Source organism: Heloderma suspectum, chromosome 4, assembly GCF_057233095.1.
Source record: "Heloderma suspectum isolate Gila_16-S chromosome 4, 16-S_ref, whole genome shotgun sequence".
Lineage (NCBI taxonomy): Eukaryota > Metazoa > Chordata > Lepidosauria > Squamata > Helodermatidae > Heloderma > Heloderma suspectum.
In genome coordinates, this window is record NC_139461.1 from 227,133,494 (window position 1) to 227,156,961 (window position 23,468).

The following is a 23,468-nucleotide window of genomic DNA, read 5'->3' on the forward strand; positions in this document are numbered from 1 at the left end:
GCTCAAAGGAACTCAGTTCCTTTATTGTTTGTCCAAAATCCAGTGGTAGGGGGTGGGGAATCCAAAATCCACAGTTAGGCAATACTTTTATTAGGACCCAACCAAATGCCACAAAAGAATGTGCAAGCTTTGGAGTGAGCCAGAACTCTTTACCAGACTTCCTGGCCACAAGATCTGGCCTAGTTTTTGAACATTTCTGTTTCTTCCCCCATTCTCTGCCTGCCTCTTATACCACTTAGCCTGATGAAGAGATCTGGAGAACTTGAAAGCTTGCACAATTTTGTGAGATATTTGTTTAGACCAAATGAAGATAGTGTCTACCTCTGGATTTTGGCTTTATTTCTCCCCTAGATTTATGATTTTTTAAAAAGTATTATTATTTTACTCCAACTATGTTTGTTTTGTTGTTTTAGCATGTATGTGTAAAACCTATAAGAAAAGAGAATATGATGGGGTAGAGACTTGCAGGCCCATAGGGGGCAGTTCATCCGGTTTGCAGGCCTTTTAAAGACAATATTGTAAACTTCATTTTAAATATTTGTTTGTAAAAGCTGGGGGGGCAGAGAAAGTTTAGGGGGGGCAGGCCACCCTAGCCCACCCCCCTAGCCCAGCCCCCTAGCCCACCCCTGGTTACAGGCCTGGAGATGTGTGAGAGAAAGGTGGAAATGGAACATTGAAGGACGTTATAAGAGAGAGCAGTGGAGGCGGGTGCGATTTTGGTGAGGCTGTGCTTCCATTCTGGGTTTCAGTCGGAACCAGCCAGAACTCTGAAGGAGCTATCTAAGGTGCTGCACCTACTTTTGGGATAGGGTTTGGCCCCCTGGATAGCTCCATTAGGGTTCTGGCTGGTTCTGACTGAAACCCAGAATGGAATTCCAGCCTCACCGAAATCGGAGCCACCCGCCTCCACTGGCAGAGCGGGCCGCCCCTAGCAGTGGCTTGGCCCCGGGGGCGGCTCAGGCCCAGCATCGCCTCCCTGGGCTCCGTCTCCCAAAAGGCGTCGCTGATTCCCCCCGTCCGAAAGGAGGCGGGAGGTCTGAAGAAGAGCTCCGCCCCGAGGACCATCCTCTGGGCGCCGGGCGGGCGGAATCGCCGCTGGCTGTGTCGCGAAGCCGGACACGCGCTCTCCTCCGCCCGGAGGTCTCTGCAGCCAGGGGGAGCCTCGCTCGGGTTCGGCAGACCCTCCACCCGGCGCCGCCGCCTCGTCGGTCTGGGCTGCCTCCCTCGCCTCGCGGCTGCATCACCTGCGCCCCAGGTAAGAGCGCGGGAGCACAGGCGTGGTCCCCACCCAACTTTCCCCGCTCCCAGGGCAGCGGCGCGCTTCACATCTCCCTCTCCCCGCCGCAACCGGGGGTGGGGCTGGATCTCGCCAAGCCCGGAACCCTCGAGGCTGTCGCTGGGAGCGCCAAGCCGAAGAATCCTTTGCACGGCCAGGCCAATCTCCCAGCGCTTGTGCGAGAGAGGTAACGGGGAAACCTTTCTCAAGCCCGCTGTACGAAAGACATCGGAGGGCAGGATCTCTCGGGGCTAAACGTTTAGTTCCGGAAGCTGCTTTCAGTGCTAAGGTAAGGCAGTCTACGCTGGATGCTGTGCTGTGATAGCAGTGCCTCTGAGTACATACAGAGCGCCTTTTCTGTAACGCTTACCAATCGCCTCCCCCTGTGTAAGATTTGGGGCAGATCTTTCCGAGGCAAATGTCTGATTTCCAGAGGCTTGTGTGCGGTGGGACCCCTCTGTTTAGAAATTAAGCGTTGGGATCTCTCGATGGGAGTTAAGAGGGTTCTTCAGTCTTTCTCCTTGTCTTAGTAACCCCACAGCAATAATAAAGCACACCAGAAGGGACCATTAATATTGGCTGATATTTCTTCCACTATCAGCCTGACAAACAACAAAAGACTGGCTCTTTCTTACTGAAGGATCGTGCCAAGAGATTGTAGGTTTCCACTTCCAGTACCTTTCATTACCTTTTGCATCCTCTTGCCGGCTGGAAAGTGTACAGTTTCCTAGCAAATAGTCAAACATAGTAGGTCATGTTTTAAATTTTAGCATAGACTGTTTTGAATTATACAGCCTAAATATATCACTATTCATAGCAATCTGTTAGTAGGTATAGATCTGCCGATCATGTAGCTATTTGCTGGTTCTTGATTTTTCAAAATGAATTAGTGATTCACTCCAGATTTAATTAAAAAACACAAAAATTAAGTTATTTGAAATCCAATGCTCTTCCCATTGTTTTGAATAGAGCCTTGTTTGTTTTTTCATAGTCTCTTCTTACAGAATATTTGTGGCATATCAGACAGCAGTTACAATGTATAGATCTTTAACTCCATTTATACTAGATAAATACTATCGGTCTAATCTGCTGTGCATATGATATTAGCAAAACACAAATGGAAAGAGCAACAACTATTCTGGGTATGCTAAACCATATTAATGCAAAACTAATCTCAAGATAAACATGTGAGCTGTTTTACCAGGGTAGTGGTTACCATAGTGCATAGTAAGATTGCCATATTAAAAAAATTTTTTAAGGGAACAGTCTGGAGCTGGAAAGACTATTTTGTGGAGCTCCTGTGTCCTAAAACAAAGGACATACTTGCACAGTTTGAATAAGCTGATGGGGGAAAGGGTCAGTGATTTTGCAAAACGCTGACACAAAATCTGGTAGCCAGACAATCCAAATAACGTGTTAAGAACAGATGATGATGGCCATTATGCAAATGACATGAATTTGTTAATATTAGGCTCTGTATCAGCCTTCCCCAACCTGGCGCCCTCCATCAATCTAGGACTACAAACCCCATCATCCCCAGTCAGTATGGTGGCTGGGGATTATTGGAGTTGTTGTCCCAGATTGATGGAGGGCGCCAGGTTGGGGAAGGCTGCTGTATATAGAAATAAGCAATGTATATATCTATGGGTGTGGTGGAATTTGAAATTTCTTGATAGGGTTTGGGATGGTAATGAGGAATGAGAAAAGAGCCTTTGAGCATCACTGAGAGATGTGAGACTGGGAGACGGGCAGAGTGGGAGGGGGGATTGACTTTGGCTGATGTGGCCATTGGGTTCCAGAGCAGCCTGGTCTCTCAGATGTAGGGTTGGTGAATGAGTGACAGCGGTTCACAGAGATACACAAAAACAGCAGGAATTTTGTGGGAAATTTTGCAAAACAGCTGAATTGCGAAAGAAAGAAACCGCTAATAATAAGGTACCCAGGCAGGAGATATGGGGGAACATGATCAGGGTACATCACAGATAAGCGAAATGTTTAAGTTGAAGGAAGATCTTTGTCCTTGCCTCTCCTTTTTACACACTGCTGACCTTATTTTATAAAACATCACTCCATTTGCCTTAATTTCCTCAAAAATGTAACAGGATTAGAGGGGGGGAATTATAACAAATAACGAAGTATGATATTTGTATCTGTCATAAGGGTTCCTATCTGCCTATTTTAATTGAACTGATGCTATCCTGTACAGACTATTTGAGGTAGTTGCACATGCAGTTCAATCCTTCTCTACCTCATCTCTCCATATTAATAGACTGATCTACATGGCAGGTCTGAATCTACCCATCTCCCCCAAATGTGAGCATTAGAACAAACTGCCAAGAGAGACTTAAAATGCATTGATTGATTGATTGATTGATTGATTGTAGCATTTATATACCGCCTTTTAGGGCTATAAAGCCCTCACAAGGCAGTTCAGAAAATAAATAGTTAAAAATTACAATAAAATAAAAATTTACTATCAGAACTATCATGAAACAATTCAGTCAAAAAGCCAGCACTTAATATAGTAGAAACGGTTTAAAATCACCATTTAAAAGCATGAGTCAGCCTCGGATTAATCCATCAAAAGTCACTTTAAACAACCAGGTCTTTAGAATTGTTTTAAAGACTGAAGGCAAAAGGAGAAGGGGACAGCAGAGGATGAGATGGCTAGATAGCATCACCGATGCAATGAATATGAACTTGAGCACACTCCGGGAGAGAGCGCAGGACAGGAAGGCCTGGCGTGCTATGGTCCATGGGGTCACAAAGAGTCGGACACGACTGAACAACAACAACAAAAAGCAGTCAATGAACTGGTTCGGATGGTTGTTTGTGAGTGATTGGGAGCAAGCAAGCATGCTGGCTCCTACCTGTTTCCGCTTTGCTAAACCAGCCCCATTGTTTGGGGCTGGTTGTCTGGACATCGTTGTCTGGACAACGTGGGTTGTTTGCCACGATGTCCAGACCTGGAACTCTGGATTGTAGAGGGACAAACAACCCAGAGATTTAACCCAACAACAAACGATGACGTAAAACTCTGAGTTATTTCTCCCTCAACCCAGAGTTCCAGGTCTGAATGCCATGGCAAATAACTCAGGAACAGGCCTTGCTAGAGTGTTAGCAAATTGAAAATGGGTGGGCGGATGGGAACCAGCATGCTTGCTCACTTCCGTGTACTCACAAACAACCCCTGATTTGTTAACTGTGGTTTATTTAATCATTCACAATGAGAGAGCCAGGCACACTACCCGTACTGATGAGGCCTCCACAGAAACAGTCCTATTTCTTGTGCCCACCAACCTGATAGACCTTACTAGCAGGCCCTTGAGCAGGGGCCAAAGCCATTTAGGGATTTAGAGGTAATCACCAAAACTTTAAATTGTGCTGGAAATCCACTGGCAACCAATGCAGGATCAGTGTTATATGCTCTGATCACCTGGCCCCCAGAAGCAACAGGGTGGCTGTATTCTGCATCAGTGTAAGCTTCCAACTGTCTTTAAAGGCAGCCCCACACAGAGCACGTAACAGCAGTCTAGTGTGAATATAACCTGGGCATGAATGACTGTAGCAAGGCCTGCTTTCTCTAGATAGGAACACAGCTGGCAAATCAGCCAGAGTTGATAAAAGGCACTCCTGGCAACTGACTTCATGAATGATGCCAGATCGAGGAGGATCTCAAGCTGTGACCTTGGTCCTTTCAGGGGAGGGCAACCCCATTAAGCACTGGCCACACACTTCCATCCAGATCAGCAGGTTTCCCCTCCCACTGTACCTCCATCTTATCTGGATTAAGTTCAGCTTGTTTGCCCTCATCCATCCAAAACTGCCTCCAGACTGGGATTAGATGGAAGAGATGTGTGCAGTTGATGACACCTTATTGTTTATGTATTTGTGATATTTATATGCCGCCTTTCCTCCAAGGAGTTTTAAGGCTGCACACATGATCCTCCTCCTCTCCATTTTATCCTCACAAGAGCCCTGTGAGGTAGGTTAGGCTGAGAGTCAGTGACTGGCCCAAAGACACCCAGGGAGCCTCATGGCTGAGTGGGGACTATAACCCAGGTCTTCTGAGTCCTAGTCCAAAACCACATTGGCTCTCTTAAGCCCAAACCTCCAGCTGACTTCTCCCAGCAGCTTCAGGTAGATGTTGGAAAGCATAGGGGAAGAAATAGGACCTTGAAGTACCCCAAAGGCCAATGTCCATGAGGCAGAACAGGAGCGCCCTCAGCACCATGTCCCTCCAGAAAGGACTGAGGCCACCATAACACCGAGCACCCACGCCCACTCCTATCCAAGCTGGGCAGCTCAGAAGAATGCCATGGTATTACAGTCTGCATATGTTTTATATAAATATATAAGCATAGACCTTAAGGTCTAGATGCAACCACATACATTTATAACACTTTCTAATTGGAACATTTCATAACACCAAACAGTTGTACATTTCAACTCCATTCATAAACAATATTAGGTTGGATCCAGATTTGCTTGGATAAGAACACCGCTAATCAGACCTCCCACCTACAGGCAGAAGTGGGGTCGGGAGGTGATCTTTTCCCCTTCACCCTTCTGCCCCCTACGCCCAACCAAAATCTGCTCCAAAGAGTTGGGGGAGTCTCTGAAATAGCATGGGAGGTGGCACTGGGGGCTGCAGGGGGAAAGGGAAGTCAGTGAATTTCACCTCCTCTGCCTTCCTGTAGCAGGAGCCTCCGCTAAATCTGAGTCATTTCCATGAACAGAAGGAGCCCTTCACGGACCAGCAGGTGTGGATCTGATCCATTTTTTTCTGTCAGCAGATCGCAAGAATTAAAAAATACCCATGACATGTACTGCTTTCATTGCTGAGCATAGTATTGCTGAGCATAGTATGCTGAGCATTGCTGAGCATAGTATGTTGCTGAGCATAGTATGTAGTACTGGGTGCATTACAAGGATGTTGGATGTATGAAATATTTACAGCACCAAAATGATGTCTTGGGGGGGGGGGGAGTTCCCCAACCACTTTTGCTCCCATGTCTGCTTTGGATCCTAGAAGCATAGAGAAAGCAGAGATGGAGTGCCCAGAAGTGGGGAGCAAAGCAGCTGTCTTAAGAAGCTCGAGGCAGGAAGCAGGGGGGCACAACTAGCCCCCCCTTACTGATTTTGAGTTATATCATATCTATGCATTCTTTATCAGGACAAAAACATGCATATGATACCTGTATGCTTTGACCTATCAGACAAATACCAGCTTTGGTGGGGTTAGGAATTGTGAAAACTATACAGGGTTAACTCTCCCCGTCCCAGTCCTGATCCAAATCAGAGGGGCCCATGCCTCCTATTAATAGTGTAACAAACTGCAGGAGACCCTGTGCATGGATTTATATCATGTCTAGTTTGGCCCTGTCACCCTTGGTTCAGTGAAGGTCAATTATTGCTTACCATTGACTGGCTTTGGTAGAATCGATTTGTGTATTTATTTATTTATTTAAAGTATTTTTAACAGCAGTGTAGTGGCAAATTCAGAAGTGCAGGGTCCCTTTGTGACAGTGACAGCCGCGCCCCCTCACAGCCACACCCCCTTCTAAGATTATACAACCTTGTAAGATATACAACCTTCAACTGGGATCCAAAAACAGTGCAGTTGAGAGTAAGGCAGTGGTATTTCAACTGGACGTCTGAGAAATAATGCAGGGATGTTAAAATCTTTTTCACTCACTCACTCACTCAAACACAAACATTTTAGGTTTTCAGAATATGATACTCTGTGGAAGCTTCACCCCCATAACTCAGCCCTCATGGACAGATCCCTTCTCATTTAAACAGCCCCCTTGCACACTCCCTTAGTGCCCCAACATTATGCCCAACATTATACCTTCCCTAAGCTCCTTCATTATATCTCCCCCCTCCCCCTCCAACAGAAACATCCACACACCCAGCTGGATTGAACTACTTGCGTGCGCGTGCACACACACAGTGGTGTAGTGGTAAATTTGGAAATGCAGGAGCTCATTATGACAGTCTCCAAGGGCAGTCCAAAAATTTCAGGCAGCTGTGTCGATCCATACAGTTAGGGCCAGAAATATTGGAACAAGGATAACTGTTTTGGCAGTTGGTCTCTGTACACCACCACATTGAAGTTGAAAGGAAACACACCCAGATGGGAGTGAAGTCAGGACTTTCAGCTGTAATTCAAGGGGTTTGACAAAAGTGGGGCACTAACCATTCGGGAAGGACAGCCAGTGGCATACACACACACCCATTGTTGGTGGCTCATAAGTAATGGAACGAATGGCTGACAAGCAGCTGCATGGCCAGATGTGGCCTGTTTCCTGGGTACCCCATGACCAATCAAGCAGATAAAAGGCCTGGAGGTGGTTCTGAGTGTTACATTTGCATTTGGCAGCTGTTCACTGGAACTCCCAACATGAGGTCCAAAGAGGTGTCCATGTGAGTGAAGGAGGCCATCATTAGGCTGAGGAAACAAAATAAACCCATCAGAGAGATAGCAAAAACAGTGGGAGTGGCCAATACAACAGTTTGGAACATCCTGAAAAAGAAGGAATTAACTGGCAAGCTCAGCAACAGCAAAAGGCCTGGAAGACCATGGAAGACAACTAAAGTAGATGACCGCAGAACGCTGCTCATGGTGAAGAGGAACCCTTTCACAACATCTAGCCAGCTCAAGAACGCTCTTGCAGAGGTAGGCATGTCACTGACAACATCTACAGTCAAGAGACAGCTTTATGGATGTAAATACAGAGGCTTCACAACAAGGTGCAAACCATTGGTAACACTCAAGAACCGCAAGGCCAGATTAACCTTTGCTAGCAAACACCTCAAAAAGCCTGCCCAGTTCTGGAATAAGATTCTCTGGACTGATGAACCCAAGATTAACTTGTACCAGAATGATGGGAAGAGAAAAGTATGGAGAAGGAAAGGAACAGCTCATGATCCAAAGCATACCACATTATCTGTCAAACATGGTGGAGGCAGTGTTATGGCATGGGCATGTATGGCTGCCAATGGAACCGGGTCACTGGTGTTTATTGATGACCTGTGTTCTGATAAAAGCAGTAGGATGAATTCTGAAGTGTATAGGGCTATACTTTCTGCTCAGATTCAGCTGAATGCTGCCAAACTGATAGGACGCCGCTTCATATTGCAGATGGATAATGACCCAAAACATACAGCAAGAGCTACCCCAGAGTTTCTCCAGGCAAAGAAGTGGGATGTTCTTCAATGGCCAAGTCAGTCACCTGATCTCAACCCAAAAGACCATGCTTTTCACTTCCTGAAGATGACTGAAGGCAGAAAGACCCACAAACAAGCAGCAGCTGAAGGCAGCAGCAGCAAAGGCCTGGCAAAGCATCTCGAGGGAGGAAACTCAGCATTTGCTCATGTCCATGGGTTCCAGACTTCAGGCAGTCATTGACTGCAAAGGATTTTCATCCAGGTATTAAAGGTGATCCTTAAGTTTGGAATGATGTTGGTTTGTTCCATTACTTATGAACCACTAATGATTGGGGGGGGGGTGTATGCCACTGGCTGTACTTCCTGAATGGTTAGTGTGCCCCACTTTTGTCAAACCCCTTGAATTACAGCTGAAAGTCCTGACTTTGCTCCCATCTGGGTGTGTTTCCTTTTAACTTCAATGTGGTGGTGTACAGAGGCCAACTGCCAAAACAGTTATCCTTGTTCCAATATTTCTGGCCCTGACTGTATCAACAAACCAGTTCTAGGCATTTTCATCTTCACCAGGAGCACGTCTTTGGTAAAGCGAATAGGTCGTAATTGCCCATTCCAGACCAAGTCATCCTAAATACTTTGCATTCCAACATGGAACAATATATTGTTGCTTGGAAAATTAATTCCCCCCACAGCTACAGCGAGGATCGCAGCTAAGCTCAGAGGGAACAGGGAATTCTGAAGGGGGTGGCAGATGACATCAGAGTCCCTGCTAATGGAAAAGTGCTGGGGCTGCATCCCTGCCTCCACAACACCACTGATTTTTAAGTACCTGTTCTTCAGCCAAAAAGGCTCCTAGGGTGGCTGACATGCAGTCAGTAAAAGAAAACAATCCCTGCCTGCTGACCCACAATCTAAAAAGACATGACACACAAGGAAAAAGGGATGGGTAGGGAAGAGGAAAAATAAAGTAGTCTGTCAGCAGGGCTGGTGGAATGGACCCGTTCCCCCCACATCTTCCCTTTTGAATTTCATCTGCTGTGCTCACTCCTACTCAGGTCTTGGCTTCCACATGTGGCTTAGCAGCTGAGGTGCATAAGGGGAAAATCCTGACTGAAAATCCTGACCGAAAATCCTCTGTCACTGTTCACAGTGGGAGGGGGAGAAGATGAAAGAACCCTCTTCCAGTCTCTGAGGTTGCACAGGAGAAAGCTGCCAAAGTGAATAATAAAAGAGAGGGCTGTCCATACAAGCAGGGGCTATACTGGGGGCTAAATGGAAAGGGCAGACTGAGGCCCCAGGAGTGCCAGCAGTTCTGGCTGGGGAATGCTGGGAGCTGTAGGACTTTTTTCTCTCTAAACATGCATAGGATTGCACCCTCAGAGTCACAATATGCCTATTCACCTTCAGTGGTTCCTGGGCAGGCATGAGACACGTGTAAGATCTTGGAGTTGTCTTGTTTTTCCCTCCACAAATGTCTGTGGGTCAAAGAAATTATACTTCTTAAAATCTTGATTTAAAACAATTTGGCAGCTCTTGGTCATGGATATGACTGAGAGGAAGTATTTACTTATCCTAGATGGAGAGATGTTTGTGCTTCAGCTGACCTTGTGCAAGTGCTTGTCTTCAAGAAGCTGTTAGACTAAAGTAATTTATAATAAGGATTTAAACTAAATTACCATAAATGGCAGATATTGAGATTACAATTTTGTAATCAAGTTTGTCTGGTGATTGTAACAAAGCTGGAAGCTCTTTGTTTCAAAATGCTTTTGGGTCTGTAATAAATTACCAATAAATAAATAAATGAGCATCAAGTTGTGGGTTGCAGTAGCATGCTGACATAGAACTATCTCCTTTTCTTTAGTAGCAACCCATGCCTCTATGCTCAAGTCATAGGACAAAACAATGTGGGTCACGATTCAGGATTTGTGCTTGTGACAAATGGTTTACCTCCTGTACATTCTGTGTGAATCATCCCCTTTGTGTTAGTGAGCATTGCCTCAATGAGTAGATTTAACCAAAGCCATAATGGGATTTATGGGTTTCATTTTATTCCAGCTCCGCTTCAGCCCTGACCTCTCTACTGCTGCTCTTCTTGTGTCTGTGTGATTAGGCTGATGTTGGGAGAAAAAGCGCTTTATTTGCTTTCTGTAAGAGAAATGTGTTAACATGTCGGAGACAGCACCCTTGGTGTAATTTGTTTATATTAGCTGCCCTCTTGTACTGAAATACTAGATGTCAAATGCATAATGCATCTTATGACTCGCAGTTGTACCACAAAACAGTCTGAGCAGTAGTTTATGTCTCTGATCGTTGTTTTTGTAAAAATATGTATATATAGCTAGGATGTGTGTTTCATTATACAGCCCCTACTAGCCAGTAATTGGGAGGTCACTCTGTGGGCTGAATCCTTAATAGGTGAGCTTGATCATTATATGAAGGACCGTTGTGGTGCTTGTGGCTGCTTCCTCAATGACATATTCACATTGGGCCATAGGTCAGTCATAGGGTCCCAGGTTCAGGAACACAAGAAGCTGCCTTAAGCTGATTCAGATCCTTGGTTCATCTAGCCCGGTATTGTTGACATTGACTGACAGCGGCTCTCCAGGTTTCAGGCAGGAATTTTTCTGCCCTACCTAGAGATGCGGGGGATCTACCTGGGACCTCCTGCATGCAAAGAAGGGGCTCTGCCACTAACTTCTCCCTAAATAATGGAAGAGGGTTATAAGTATCCAAAGATTTATTGTTCAGTCGTTAAGTCGTGTCCGACTCTTCATGACCCCATTAGCTTTGTGATACGTTCCATGGGGTTTTCTTGGCAAGAATACTGGAGTGGATTGTCATTTCCTTCTCCAGTGGACCACATTTTGTCAGAACTCTCCACCATGACCTGCCCGTCCTGGGTGGCCCTGCACAGCATAGCTTATGGCTTCACTGACTTACGCAAGCCCAGCTAATAACCACATAAACATCTGGCCAACATTGCTTGGGAACTGCACATGTTTTGACAGGGACACTACAACACAATTGGGATTAGGGACTAGGGAATACACAGAATGAAATCCTACCCATAGCATTCTTCTATCAACCTGTCATTTTCTAGGCAACTGTTTTGGTTTTTAGGCTTTTCTCTGCAGCTGTGATTTCAGAAAACAAAAACAAAACTGTTCCATATTCTGAATTCCATGCAGACTATTTGATGCCTGAGGCAAAGGATAAGATGGCATCCCCTCCCATTCCATATACAGAAGCTGACCAGACTGGCAGTTAAATCTCGTTTTGGCGCTGATGATGGGCAAGCGACTTCCACTGGGCTTGAGCAATAAACTTTGCACATGGTAAATGGGAAGCCACTATATTGTCAAGAACTAGTAAATTTCCCAGTGGGGAAATGTACAAGGAGCAAATCAAGACTAAGTGCCAGATTTAAATTGACTAGGTAATTGGCAGCACTACTTTGAATGGGAAAAATTTTCCTCAGTCACACTAAGGTTTCTTAAATTAGTCTACCACAGGTCAGTTTTATTGTGCCTCTACTATCAAAATCTTACTCGGGATTCTTTCTTCTTGTATTAGTGAGAAGTCCACCCATATCTTGGAATTTCTTTCAAAATGTAATAGTAACAATGCAGTACCAGAATGATAAAACACGAACAGGATTTCTCTTCTTAAAGAGTCTTACTAGTTACGTTTCTTGTGCACTCAGGATTGACACAGGAGTAGGGACCTTATCACTTTAGCTGCCGCTCAGTAAAAAATACAATAATTAAGACAATCTGGAAGCCAGGTGGCTCCATCTCGTCTTGGCACAAAGTTGGATGTTTTTTTCCTTCTCCTTCATAAAACGTTAGCCAACGACACTGAATTCCAATAATGAAACCCAGTTTGTTCAGTCCATATTAGCATCTAACGTAGTCAGGATTAATAATCCTTTAAATGTCCTAGCTGTTCATAATTAATCCTAGAGGCAGGGTGAATAAGGCACATACAGAGAAGAGTGAGCTCCATTTCAAAGCTACTCTCAATTTATCTGGACCAGGGTTGAGTCAGCACATGATATTGGAAAGAAGCTATGGTTGAATCCAGTCTTAGTCATACTCAGAGTAGACCCATCAAAATCAAAGGGACTTAAGTTAAACTAAATTAAGTCTCCTTGATTTCAGTGGGTCTGTTTTAAGCATGATTCTGGACCCAACCCTATAGGATTATCTACACAAGGCTTTTATTTATAAATCTAAACAGAAATGAATAGTTCATCTTATCCACATATATCCCTCTCCAGCAAAGATGCTATGCACATGGAAGCAAGTTTCCATGTGCAGATCTCCTTCTGGATCAGGTCCTGCACATGTGAACAAGTAGGCATTTTCTATTGCTGGATTCCTGTACCTAGTTATATATATAGCTCTTGGATTGGGGGTGTGAGCCCAACACTGAATAGATAGTGCTGTCGGTGTTGAACTCTATTTCTGTTTTCCAACAACCAAGAAACTTGTCTGGATCTCCCAGGATGGAAACAGCTTTGAGGTAACAGCTGATTTTTATATTTTCAAAACTAGAGGATCAACAATTGTCTGCTGCTTTCTTGTTCCGGGTAGTCATAGGGTCATGGAAACCTGAAACCATCACATCACCTGGCAGAGCCCAGTTTGAATGCCTGTAAACCCTCCTCCTCAATACCATCTTAAGACTCTGACTGCGCATGCATCCTGACTACAACGTCCAGTCATCCCCCCATCAAGGTTTTTGTAAAATCTTGCCTGATGAAAAGATCTCAAGATCTCAAAAGCTTGCAAGTTTTTTGAGATCTTTGAGTTGGCCTAATAAAAGTATTACACTACATGGATTTTGGGATTTTTCTTATGGCCAACACAGCTGCCTTTGTTTTTTGTTTAATGTTGATACTGTTGATGATCACCTGTTTGGTAGCCCTGGACTGGGGATGGTGGAACATATCAAAGGGGATCACAACGAGCATGTTCTGTCCTTGATTAAAATAAATCACTTAGAGAGAAAATGGGTGCTGTTGTTTTTTCAGATGGCTTCCGTAACAGATGCCAGATATGGACACAAGGATGCTTCTGACCAGAACTTTGATTATATGTTCAAACTCCTGATCATTGGCAACAGCAGCGTGGGCAAGACGTCCTTCCTATTCAGATATGCTGATGATACTTTCACTCCAGCCTTTGTCAGCACAGTGGGAATTGACTTCAAAGTGAAAACTGTTTACAGGAATGACAAGCGGGTAAAACTGCAGATTTGGGTAAGTACCCAAGGATTCCTCAATTATTTATCTTGTGAACTAAGTGGCCAATATTATTCCTAGAACACTGCATGATTATAGTTCACAGGGCTTTCTGTTTTTTTTGCATTTTGTTTCAACAGAAGATTTATTTATTTTTAATCTCCTAAAACAGAGGCTTTAGAAACTGAGCATTGAGTGTTTTAGAGTCTGTGTCTGAAACTATTGCCATTACCCTTTATGGACTACTGAAGTTTGCTGGTAGCATTGTTGCTATATGTTTCTTCTTGCGTCTAGGAATGCAGATTCAAATCATCCTTCCAGGATGCTTTCATGCTGTTTCCTCTGAACTGACAATCTCTGGTCACTCTCTTTTTACAAAGCATTCAGACAAAGATGTTGACAGTTCATTGTACTCCAGTGTTTTCTGTGTTGCCCTCCTGTGTTTTTTCAGACCTGATTTATGCTGATGTTTTTGTAACAGAGTACAGTTGTGGCATCAGCCTGTCTGGTGAGAACAGGCAAAGTACTATTAAAACTTGTAGGGCTCCTGTTCCTTTAACCCAGGGATGTTGAACCTCAGGCCTCTGGGCCAAATCTAGCCTGCCTGGGGCCAAAATCCAGCCCTCTGGGGTTCCCCATATGGCCATGCCCCCCTTTCCCCAGGCCTGACCCCCTTTCCCCAATTGTTTGATCGTTTCCTAGCTTTTGCACAGTTTTTCCCCATTCTAAAAGGTGGAAATGCCTTTCCTAAAGCTTAGTTACTGGCAGTGAGAGCTTTAGGCTAAAATATGCTGGTAGTTTTGTTGTTTTGGACCTGCCCCTTTGGCCCTGCCAATCACTGGAATGTGGCCCCCAAAAGCTTCTCCAAAATGGAACTTGGCCCTTGGGATGAAAGAGATTTAGCACCCGTGCTTTAAATGAATATTTCATCTTTGAAGGTACAGCCCATTTTGCATTACTTTCTGCTTATCCCAGCTGGGCCAATGAATGAATAGCCTCTGAATTGCCCCATGTCAGTTTCTGTTCCAGCAGTGACAGGAGGCTTTAATTACTGATTTCCTATCTATTTTTTCTTTATTGTGTAGTGAAATGGCAATTTTTTTCTATTTTAAAAAGAAACAAAAAATGGGTTGGATCCAGATTTAGGCACATGCAACTGAGCTGGTCACTGCCTCCTGTCCATGGCAGCTATGGGCAGCCAGCCCCCAGAAAATGCTATACAGAGAGTCAGAGAACCCTGCAGAATGGGGTGAGCTGTGATGTGGGGAGAGAGGGGGCTTTCTCCAAAATTAGGTGAAGGGACCTTCATCCACAGAAGGCAGATCCTGGATCCAATCCAATGTAAAGAAATCAGTAATGAATCTCACCAGCAGCAGCACAGGAAGAAAAACTGACATGGCAATTCAGAGTATTATTCAAGGGGCTATTAGCAGGATATCCATCACTCATCCTGGGAGCAACAGGAAGCAATGAAATGGCATTTACCTGCAAACAATGCACTTTTAATTGAAGTCACTAGCGATCATTACAAAACAAGATTTATTTGTGTGCAAAACATTATAGCAGGACATTGCCCACAGGGAAGGGCATTGCTGCGTAATATAGTGCTATGACAAGTGCTGTGTGGAACTTCAATTTTAATTCTACTTCCAGCTAATTGCAGAAATGCAAAGTCTCCAACAGAAATACTTCCAGATAATTGCAGAAATGCAAAGTCTCTAGAACTTATTTCTGTCTAAACACGCATAGGACTGCACCTTTAAAATACTTGTCCCACAACATTATATTAATAGAAGTAATTCTGGTTTTCCATTTTTGTTCTTATTTCTTTCCATACATCATACCCAGTTAATGGGTTTTCCCACTAAAGCCATGTGTAGTTGAAGTTTTCAGAAAGCAGAAATTGTGCTAGAAAAAAAATCGGGAGAAACAAATCACAGTGATTTCAAATACACCTATAAGGCACTGTTCTTTTAGCATCATTAGTGTTAAACAGCTTGTTTAAATGTTATTTCTAAATAAAGAATTAATGCAAGTTCTTAGCAACTCCAGGCTGTTATAGATATTAATTTATTTTTTAAGGTGTTGAATTTGTTTCACAGATCTAGGTCTGGAAGCTGCAGCTGGTAGAATGCAGCAGTGAGGCTGCTAACCATGGCCTCTTTCCAACAGCACATTACACCTAGGGATATATGAATTTTGTTAAATCTGTTCCATCTGTATTTTGCAGATTGTCGAGCGTCTTTCATTCTGTCGTCCACTCATTGACAGAATTTTTTTTTTTAAGGGATGTAGAAGAATTTAGAAGAATCCCACTTGTGCTAATGTGGGATTCATAGAAATCCAAACTCATTTGAATCCACTGTGGATTTCTCTGACTTCCCTAGTTACACCTAAAAGAATTGCACTGGCTACCCATAAGCTACTAGGCCAAATTTAAGGTGTTATTGTTAACATATAAAGCCTAAACAACTTGGGACCAGGTTAATTTAGAGATCATCTCACCACTTATGTCCTTGCCTGGTCTCTGCAGTCTTTAGAAGGAGCACTTCTGGTGTGCTGCACGCTCCTGAAGTTCACCTCAGGAGTACTTGTAGCAGACATTTAGTGTTGCAGCACCTGCCCTCTGGAGCGCATTACCAATTGTCATTAGGTAGGCACCCACAGTTTTAACACTGTTGTTTAGGGCTCAGTCCTATGCGCAGTCTTACAACTCCCAGCATTCCCCAGCCAGCTATGGGGACTTTCTTCTGTCTAAACATGCATAGGATTACTCCCTTAGACGTCTTCTTAAGGCCCATCTCTTCACACAGGCTCTCCCTGAGGTGTGTCCCAGCCAGCTAGAGTCTGCAGGACACAGCAGAGTATTATAGTTTTTATTGCTAATTAGTAATAATTTATTATTGTGTTGTTTTATTGTTGTGTTTTATTGTTATATTTTAGTGGCAATGACATTGTATGTTCACCGTTTGGATACCTTTGTAGAAACTGGTATGTAAATGTGTATAATGAAATACATCAATCAAGAAACATGACTCAAAGGCCTTAATCCAGTCACTGTGAGATTCTTTTCAAAACATGTTTATAAAACCAGCCCCAATAGGCACCAGGCGCCACTGCCTTGCGCTGATACAACCCAATGGACACGTCATTCCATTTCCCCCGCTAAACCTGTGCTAATTTAAATATTTGGGATAAATGACATTATATATGGGATCTATTTAAGATTAGTGAAGTTATTTGTAATAAAGTAGGTGAAAGACCATGCAGTCCTCATGTTAGGTATTTTTGTTTTGTTTTTCTTTCTACTCAGTTTTGTTTTCTAGTTAGCTAAGAGATTTGTGCCTAAAAGGAGAAGTCACACTTATATATAAGTGTGACTTCTCCTTTTAGGCCAAACTTCCCCAACCTTGTGCCCTCCGGAGGTGTCAGACTACAAACCCCCATCTTTCCCAGCCAACCTGGCCATGCCTGAGGCTGCAATCCTATGCCCATTTACCTAGAAGTAAGCCCTATTGAACTCAGTGGGACTTACTTCTGAGTAGATATACATAGAATTGCACTGTTAGATTTGTTTTCTTTAAACAGTAGTACCTTTAGAACTGCTTTTGGAGCAAAGGGACTTTTTATGTTTTTACTGCTGCTTTTCTAATGTTCTATTGTTGTTTGGAATTTATCTTGTATCTTATGATTTTCAGTTGTTTTATTGTGAGTAGTCTCACATTGGTGTAGAAAGGTGGATGCAAATTATTTCAATGAATACATATATTTTAATAACTGAGGAGTTTCAAAAGAAATTTGTGTTTCAATATTGTTTATCAGCTGCACAAAGAAAAAACATCAGGAATTATAATGGCTGGCACAAAGCCCTTGCGTGAGCAGTTCTTTGGATCCTGGCTGATATGTTTAAGGTTGCCACCCTATACCCACCTACCTAGGAGGGTGCCCTGTTGAACTCAATGGGACTTACTTCTGAATGGACATGTATAGGACTGCACAATAAGAACCTAATTTATAACCTTCCTTTATCTCACAATGAAGAATCTTCTGTGACACTGTTCTGAACTCCCCAAAATATTAATTACTGATTAAAAAAAGGAAAGCCATTCTATTTGTGGACAGTTTTCTCATTTAAAAACCAAACCTACAAATAAAAAACAACCAAAAAGGTAAGCTAGCACAACCCAGAACAGATGGCAACAACATTATTGTACACGCAGGTTGCCTAGCAGCCAGAGAAAAATGTTTTGCACAGACCAGGAGGGAACCAGAGTAGATGAATGGAAGTGGACTTCAAGTGAAAAATGTCTACTTTGCACTAAAAAAAACAAAACTGACTTCTATGTGGTTGTTTATTGTTGGTATTAAGTAACAGGAAAAATAACAGATAATGGGGAAAGCTTAACTTTTCATAACTTAACCAAGGTGACAGGAAGGAAGATTTCAGTTAAACGTTGGGAAACACTTCCTAATGGTCAGAGCAGTCACAGGATGGAAGCAACTGCCTAGGGAGGGAGTGGGTGGGCTCTCCACCTCTGGATGTATTCATGCAAAAACTGGACAGCCATCTGTCAGGGATGCTTGACACTGGATTCCTGCTCTGAGCAGGAGGTTGGACTTGATGGCCTAAATGGCCCCTTCCAACTCTATAATTCTATGAGTCATAATCACAGGTCCTTTGCCTGTCATCATCTCTTGGCCTAACCTACTGCACAGGAATGTTGTGAGGATAAAATGGGACCCACATACAGAACCTTGTGCTCCTTGGAGGAAAGGTGGGATATAAAATTATTGTTATTATTAATAATAATAATAATAATAATAATAATAATAATAATTTAGTTGTTTTCTTCACACTGCCAGAATGGGATTCAGTTTAATTCTGCAAGTAAGAGTTGATTTATGCTAAATGCATTCAGTAAATGCATAGCAGGTATGTGGTATGATTGTGGCCCAAGTGCACTTCACCATCTGGGCACCATCTTGATCTTTGCTTACTGAATGTGAATGGCATAAGAATAGTTCCAGGAGTTGAACTATTCTAGGGAAGATTTTGACTCTTGGAAGGTATACTAATATCCATCTTAAACGTCCCTGCCATCAGTGTATTTCTGGAATACAAGCATCAAAAGTACAAATCCTAAGCATGAGAATGGACTGGTCAATTGAGTGTCCCTGAACTTTGCTGCCTCTCTGAGGACATCCATATAGCATTGCTGGCAGATGCTCTCAGAGGGCTAGTTTGCATGATAAGCCACCCTGGAAACAAACCATGGAGGGTTGGTTGTTGGCTTGCTAACCCATGTTACTCTGGTCAGACAATCAGGTGCTCTGGGGCTTGTTTTCCCCTTAGTCCTCTAGTCCTCTCTGTGCATGTATTTCAGTGTTCTTTTCAGTACAAGCTCTCTACTATCCTTGTCCCTACAGAGGAAAAACTTGTATGGCTTGCCGCCCTGTTCCAATCGCTACCCCTTTTCTGGACAATTTTCCCATTTGCAGTTTTAAAAAAAAAATCGGTGCTTTGGAAGTAGGCAAATTGATTCAGTTATTTATTTATTTCCTGTCTTATATTTATATTCTCTCATTCACAAGTGAGCAAGGACACACATTCGCCTGTCCACTATTTACTTTCTTTTCTCTTATCAGAAGTACAGATCAATATCCCCTCTGTACTTATTGAAATCCCACTTGTCAATTTCACCTTCTGCCTGTATTACACCTTGAACTGACACTTGTCAGTTTCCTCCCCCACTTCCATGCTTCCCTTGAAGCAGCAGCTGAAAGAGAGGGAGCTATTGGGGTGGGTGGGTGTAATTACTGTGGGAGTATGGGTGTACTTAGTACCGTGCAAATGGGTTCATTGTTGTTTTTTAATTATTATTTTTCTGTGGCTTATGAGTGCACCAAAAATAAAAAATAAAAAAGGTGCAAAAAGTTACAGATGTTCCCAAGAGTAATTTCTGTATTGGCGGGGGGTGGGGTGGACAGCACTGACAAGAGAGGAGGGAGGTGGCAGTAGCAACATGGCAAGGAGTGGCCATGTTTTTCCCTGCTTTTGCCAGGTAGCTCTGTAGCTGCTTGGGACAATCCACTGACAAGCCGTCATGCTGAGTTTGCACATCACAACAAGCCATCCTGAAACAAACAAGGGGGATAGCCCACCGTGGCTTATCATGTCGTGCGAACCAGTTCAGTGAGTGACTGTGATGATGGAGTATTTTTCAGTGGGCCTACTGACAATGAGAGCAGTAGGGAGAACTAGGAGAAAGGGCTGATTTGTTCTCAGGGGCATGGCATTGCTTGGAATTCCATATTGCTGGATTAACCCTCATTGCTCATGCTGCCAAGAGACTTTGCAATCAGTAGTCACCACTGGCACTTTCTTTTCTTGCTGCAGCTCTAAATCGATTTTAGATTTAGTGTCTTATTTGCTGCATTTCTCTGTAACAGATACAAGGTTTTCAGAGCAGTGTAACATTTACAAAGAGATACCCATGATAGAATGGTTGCAGGGGGCTCAGTGTGTGGTACCTGAACAGCAGGACCAGATGTGCTCTGATACAACTGGAGGTCAGGAGCACCCAGAAATAGATTTCTGTGTGGCTGTCCATATTTGGATGGCCATATCATTGTCAAGGCTGCACTCTAGGCAGCTGTCTCTGGGGAGCCAGGAGTCATGCTGGAGAGTCAGAGCAGAATAACATACAGAAATGCACCAGATTCAGAAAAACTGTTGTTGCTCAGGCAACTTCAAAGCCCAAACAGGAAGATCTTTATAAATCTTCCTGTCTGGGGGTGGGGCAATGGTTAGCCGGGGTGGGTGGGCCCCATTTAGCATCTCAGAAGGCTTCACTGCCCTAGAAGATGCTCAAAACCACACCTGTGGTGACTCACCGAATTGCGTAGCTGCATAGTGAACTGAGGATTCCTGGTTGCAGCCCTGGTTGTTCTTGATGCTCATGCATGCAATGGCTGTTGTGTGTGCAATTCCCCATCTCAATCTAGCAGCCAAGGCTGGGCACATCTAGCCCTGGTTAGACACACAATAGTGCCAATAAGTTGTTTAAAATGGGGTGGAGGGGACTGAATTTAACCCTCCCCCATTTCACCTTTTCACCGAAACACATATGCTTCCTCAGTAGTGGGATGGGGGTGGGAGGGAGTGTAGCCCTAGCATTATGAGAGAGCAGGTTAGGCCTACCTAAAAATCACACACTTCAGCTTGGTAGCCTTTCTGACAATCTGCCACCTCCCGTGTGTGTGTTGTCATTTTTAGTGGGAAAGGGGAGTCATTTCATGCTCAGAGACACACTTCTCTTGCCCTGTCACCCTCTTCAAATGATTTTCTATGCATGCCCTGAAATCATGCTGCCTTTCAGCTTCCGCTGTTCCCTAAATTCATCATATCCATGCCTCTCCCCATCCCGTGGATCTCTGTGACATCACAGACTCTCAGCCAGTTACTTGGGCAGAGCTCACAGATAGCCTATTCTTAGTGCTCTAAACTGAAGTTAAACAGCATGTATCACAAGAAACATGTGGGAGTTGGGGACCAGGGTGGGGAGCAAGGGACACACCAACTATTTATCGAATGTGGACTGAGTTTTCCTAGTGTTAATTTCCTGCAAATTTATGGTTTCAAATAATACAAGAACAAATGTTTTCAAATAATAGAGGATCAGAGTGCATTAAGTATCTGCACACTGAGAATATGTATGTGTGTGTGTGTGTGTGTGTGTGTGTGTATATATATATATAATGGAGTCTATCATAAAAACCATATTGCTGTCTAAAATGTTATCATTTCCTATTGCAAATAACATTTGTGATGTAAGCAAAAAGATAAAGAGAAAAATTTATTTTTAGCAGCTTGTTTTTGCATTGGACATTTCCTTCAGATTTATACAGTTAACAGGCCAATTCACCCTGGTTTTTGTTTGAAGATCTCATGTAGCAAGAGGAGAGATAAGTGTTCAAAAGATATATCAAGTGATTGTAAATACCATAAAAATGTTATGGGCTAGAACAGCCTTCCTGACCTGCTGCCCCCCAGATGTTTTTGTCTAACTCCCGTTAGCTCTAGCCAGTATGGCCAATAGTCAGGAACACTGGGAATTCCCCCCCCCCCCGTGCTTGGGGACGGGTGGGAGTGTGTGTGTGGGGGGAAGCATTAATATTACAAGAAATTATTACACTGATCCAGGCAGGGGTGATAAGCTTCCATATATGAAGCAGGCTTCCACACATGAACTACACGCCCCTAGGGGGGCATGTAGTTTCTTTGCTGCCATTTCTATTCATAATAAGCAGGACACTCAGCAGCACCATCTAGGCTAGGGGTTGTCAAGGGCTCCTTGGAGGCCTCTCTCAGTCTAATCCAGTAGCCAAGTCCAGACACAGACAAATGGATCCGTTTCAAAGCTTTATTCCTCTTTTATAACTTAACAACTCTACTGTTAGCAACTAGATATGAGCAGCAGAGTACCTATGCCGTACGTTGGAACAGTTGGTCCCCGTTTGAAAGGGAATTACTGGCAGACCCTTGAACTTAAGGACTAGGGAGAGTCCCTCCCCTTTTCCCTTGGATCCTCTGGGCGCAGCCATTGTTTGCGCGCCAAACGGGCACTACGCCTCCTTTCTGCACCCTCCATTTGGCGCCGCTCTCTGCGTCGGTGTCGCACGTCCATCAAGTCTGCTTCCCGCGCTCTGTCACTCCCAGGACTGCTATCTAAGCTAGGAATGCTGGTGGGAGGAATCTCCGTCAGCTGTTGGCCCTGGGAAAGAGGAGCGCGCTCCTCTCCCAGGAGCGACTGCTCTTCCTCAGAATCAGAACTACTCTGGGATTCTATGGGCTCAGTGTCCACCCTGACAGGGGTGGGGAACCTCTTTCAGCCTGAAGGCTGAATTCAATTTCAGAGATGTTCTAAGGGGGCCGCATTCCAGTGGTGGGTGGAGCTGAAGGCAAAAGGGGTGTGGCCAAAAATAGCAGCATATTATAGCCTAAAGCTCTGTCTGCCAGTAACTAAGCCTTAGGAGAGGCATTTAAAACTTTTAGAATGGGAGAAAAACTACACAAAACCTGGGAAGCCACCAAACAATTGGTGGTTGGGGGAGAGCGGGGGGGCAGGCGCTGCCTTATGGGGAACCCCAGAGGGCTGGATTGGCCCCTGGTTCTGAGGTGCCCCACCCCAGTCTAGGCCCTAGGTGGATGTGGAGCTGACGATGCAAACTGGATGCTGGCGTGCACATGCTTCCCCCCCCCGCCCCCCTTCTCCAACTCAAGCTGCTAGTAGGATTGCACACATAGAGACCTATTGCAAACCTGGCAATAGTACTGAGCAGCTATATAGGAAGGGCAAGTGGGATGTATTACCATTTCTCCCACTTCCACATCCCTGCCAAGAAGCAACTGGCATTGACAGTGCTTTTCTAACCGGGCTCTGCTCTGGAAGCTGTCCACACCCCCAGCTGGACGTGGAGCTATCTTTGTTAATGTCTGTCCTATGTCTATTTCCCTCACTATTAATATTTTTTGAAAGATTCTAAAATGAACTTTAGATTCAAAGATTATTTTGATATCCTTAGTTGAAAAAGGTATATCCAGATTTTAGAGTGCCACTGAAAATCTATAGTCTTATTTCATATTCATTTTTTAAACAGACATATTCAATGAACTGGACTTCTGGGGGATATTAATAGTTTTGATGAATGGTAGAGATTCAGTTCTTCAGCAATCATGCACAGCTGCAAGTAGAAATATATAACATCATCCTATTT

The 23,468-nt window shown here is 44.0% G+C and overlaps 1 protein-coding gene across 2 annotated transcripts in view; it reads left to right on the forward strand.

Annotated features, from left to right (window-relative positions):
• The first annotated feature begins 1,082 nt into the window (after positions 1-1,082).
• The window catches only part of RAB3B (RAB3B, member RAS oncogene family), a 92,816-nt gene continuing 70,430 nt past the window's right edge, over positions 1,083-23,468 (forward strand). Inside the window, exons 1-2 of one of the 2 annotated variants that reach the window (XM_084848262.1) lie at positions 1,083-1,255; positions 13,482-13,709. In XM_084848262.1, coding sequence (XP_084704388.1) covers positions 13,482-13,709 — 228 coding nt within the window. In that variant the 5' untranslated portion in view covers positions 1,083-1,255. Of the gene's footprint in view, positions 1,256-1,364; positions 1,566-13,481; positions 13,710-23,468 lie in introns of those variants that run through there. The other variant, XM_084848261.1, reaches the window with a different exon arrangement.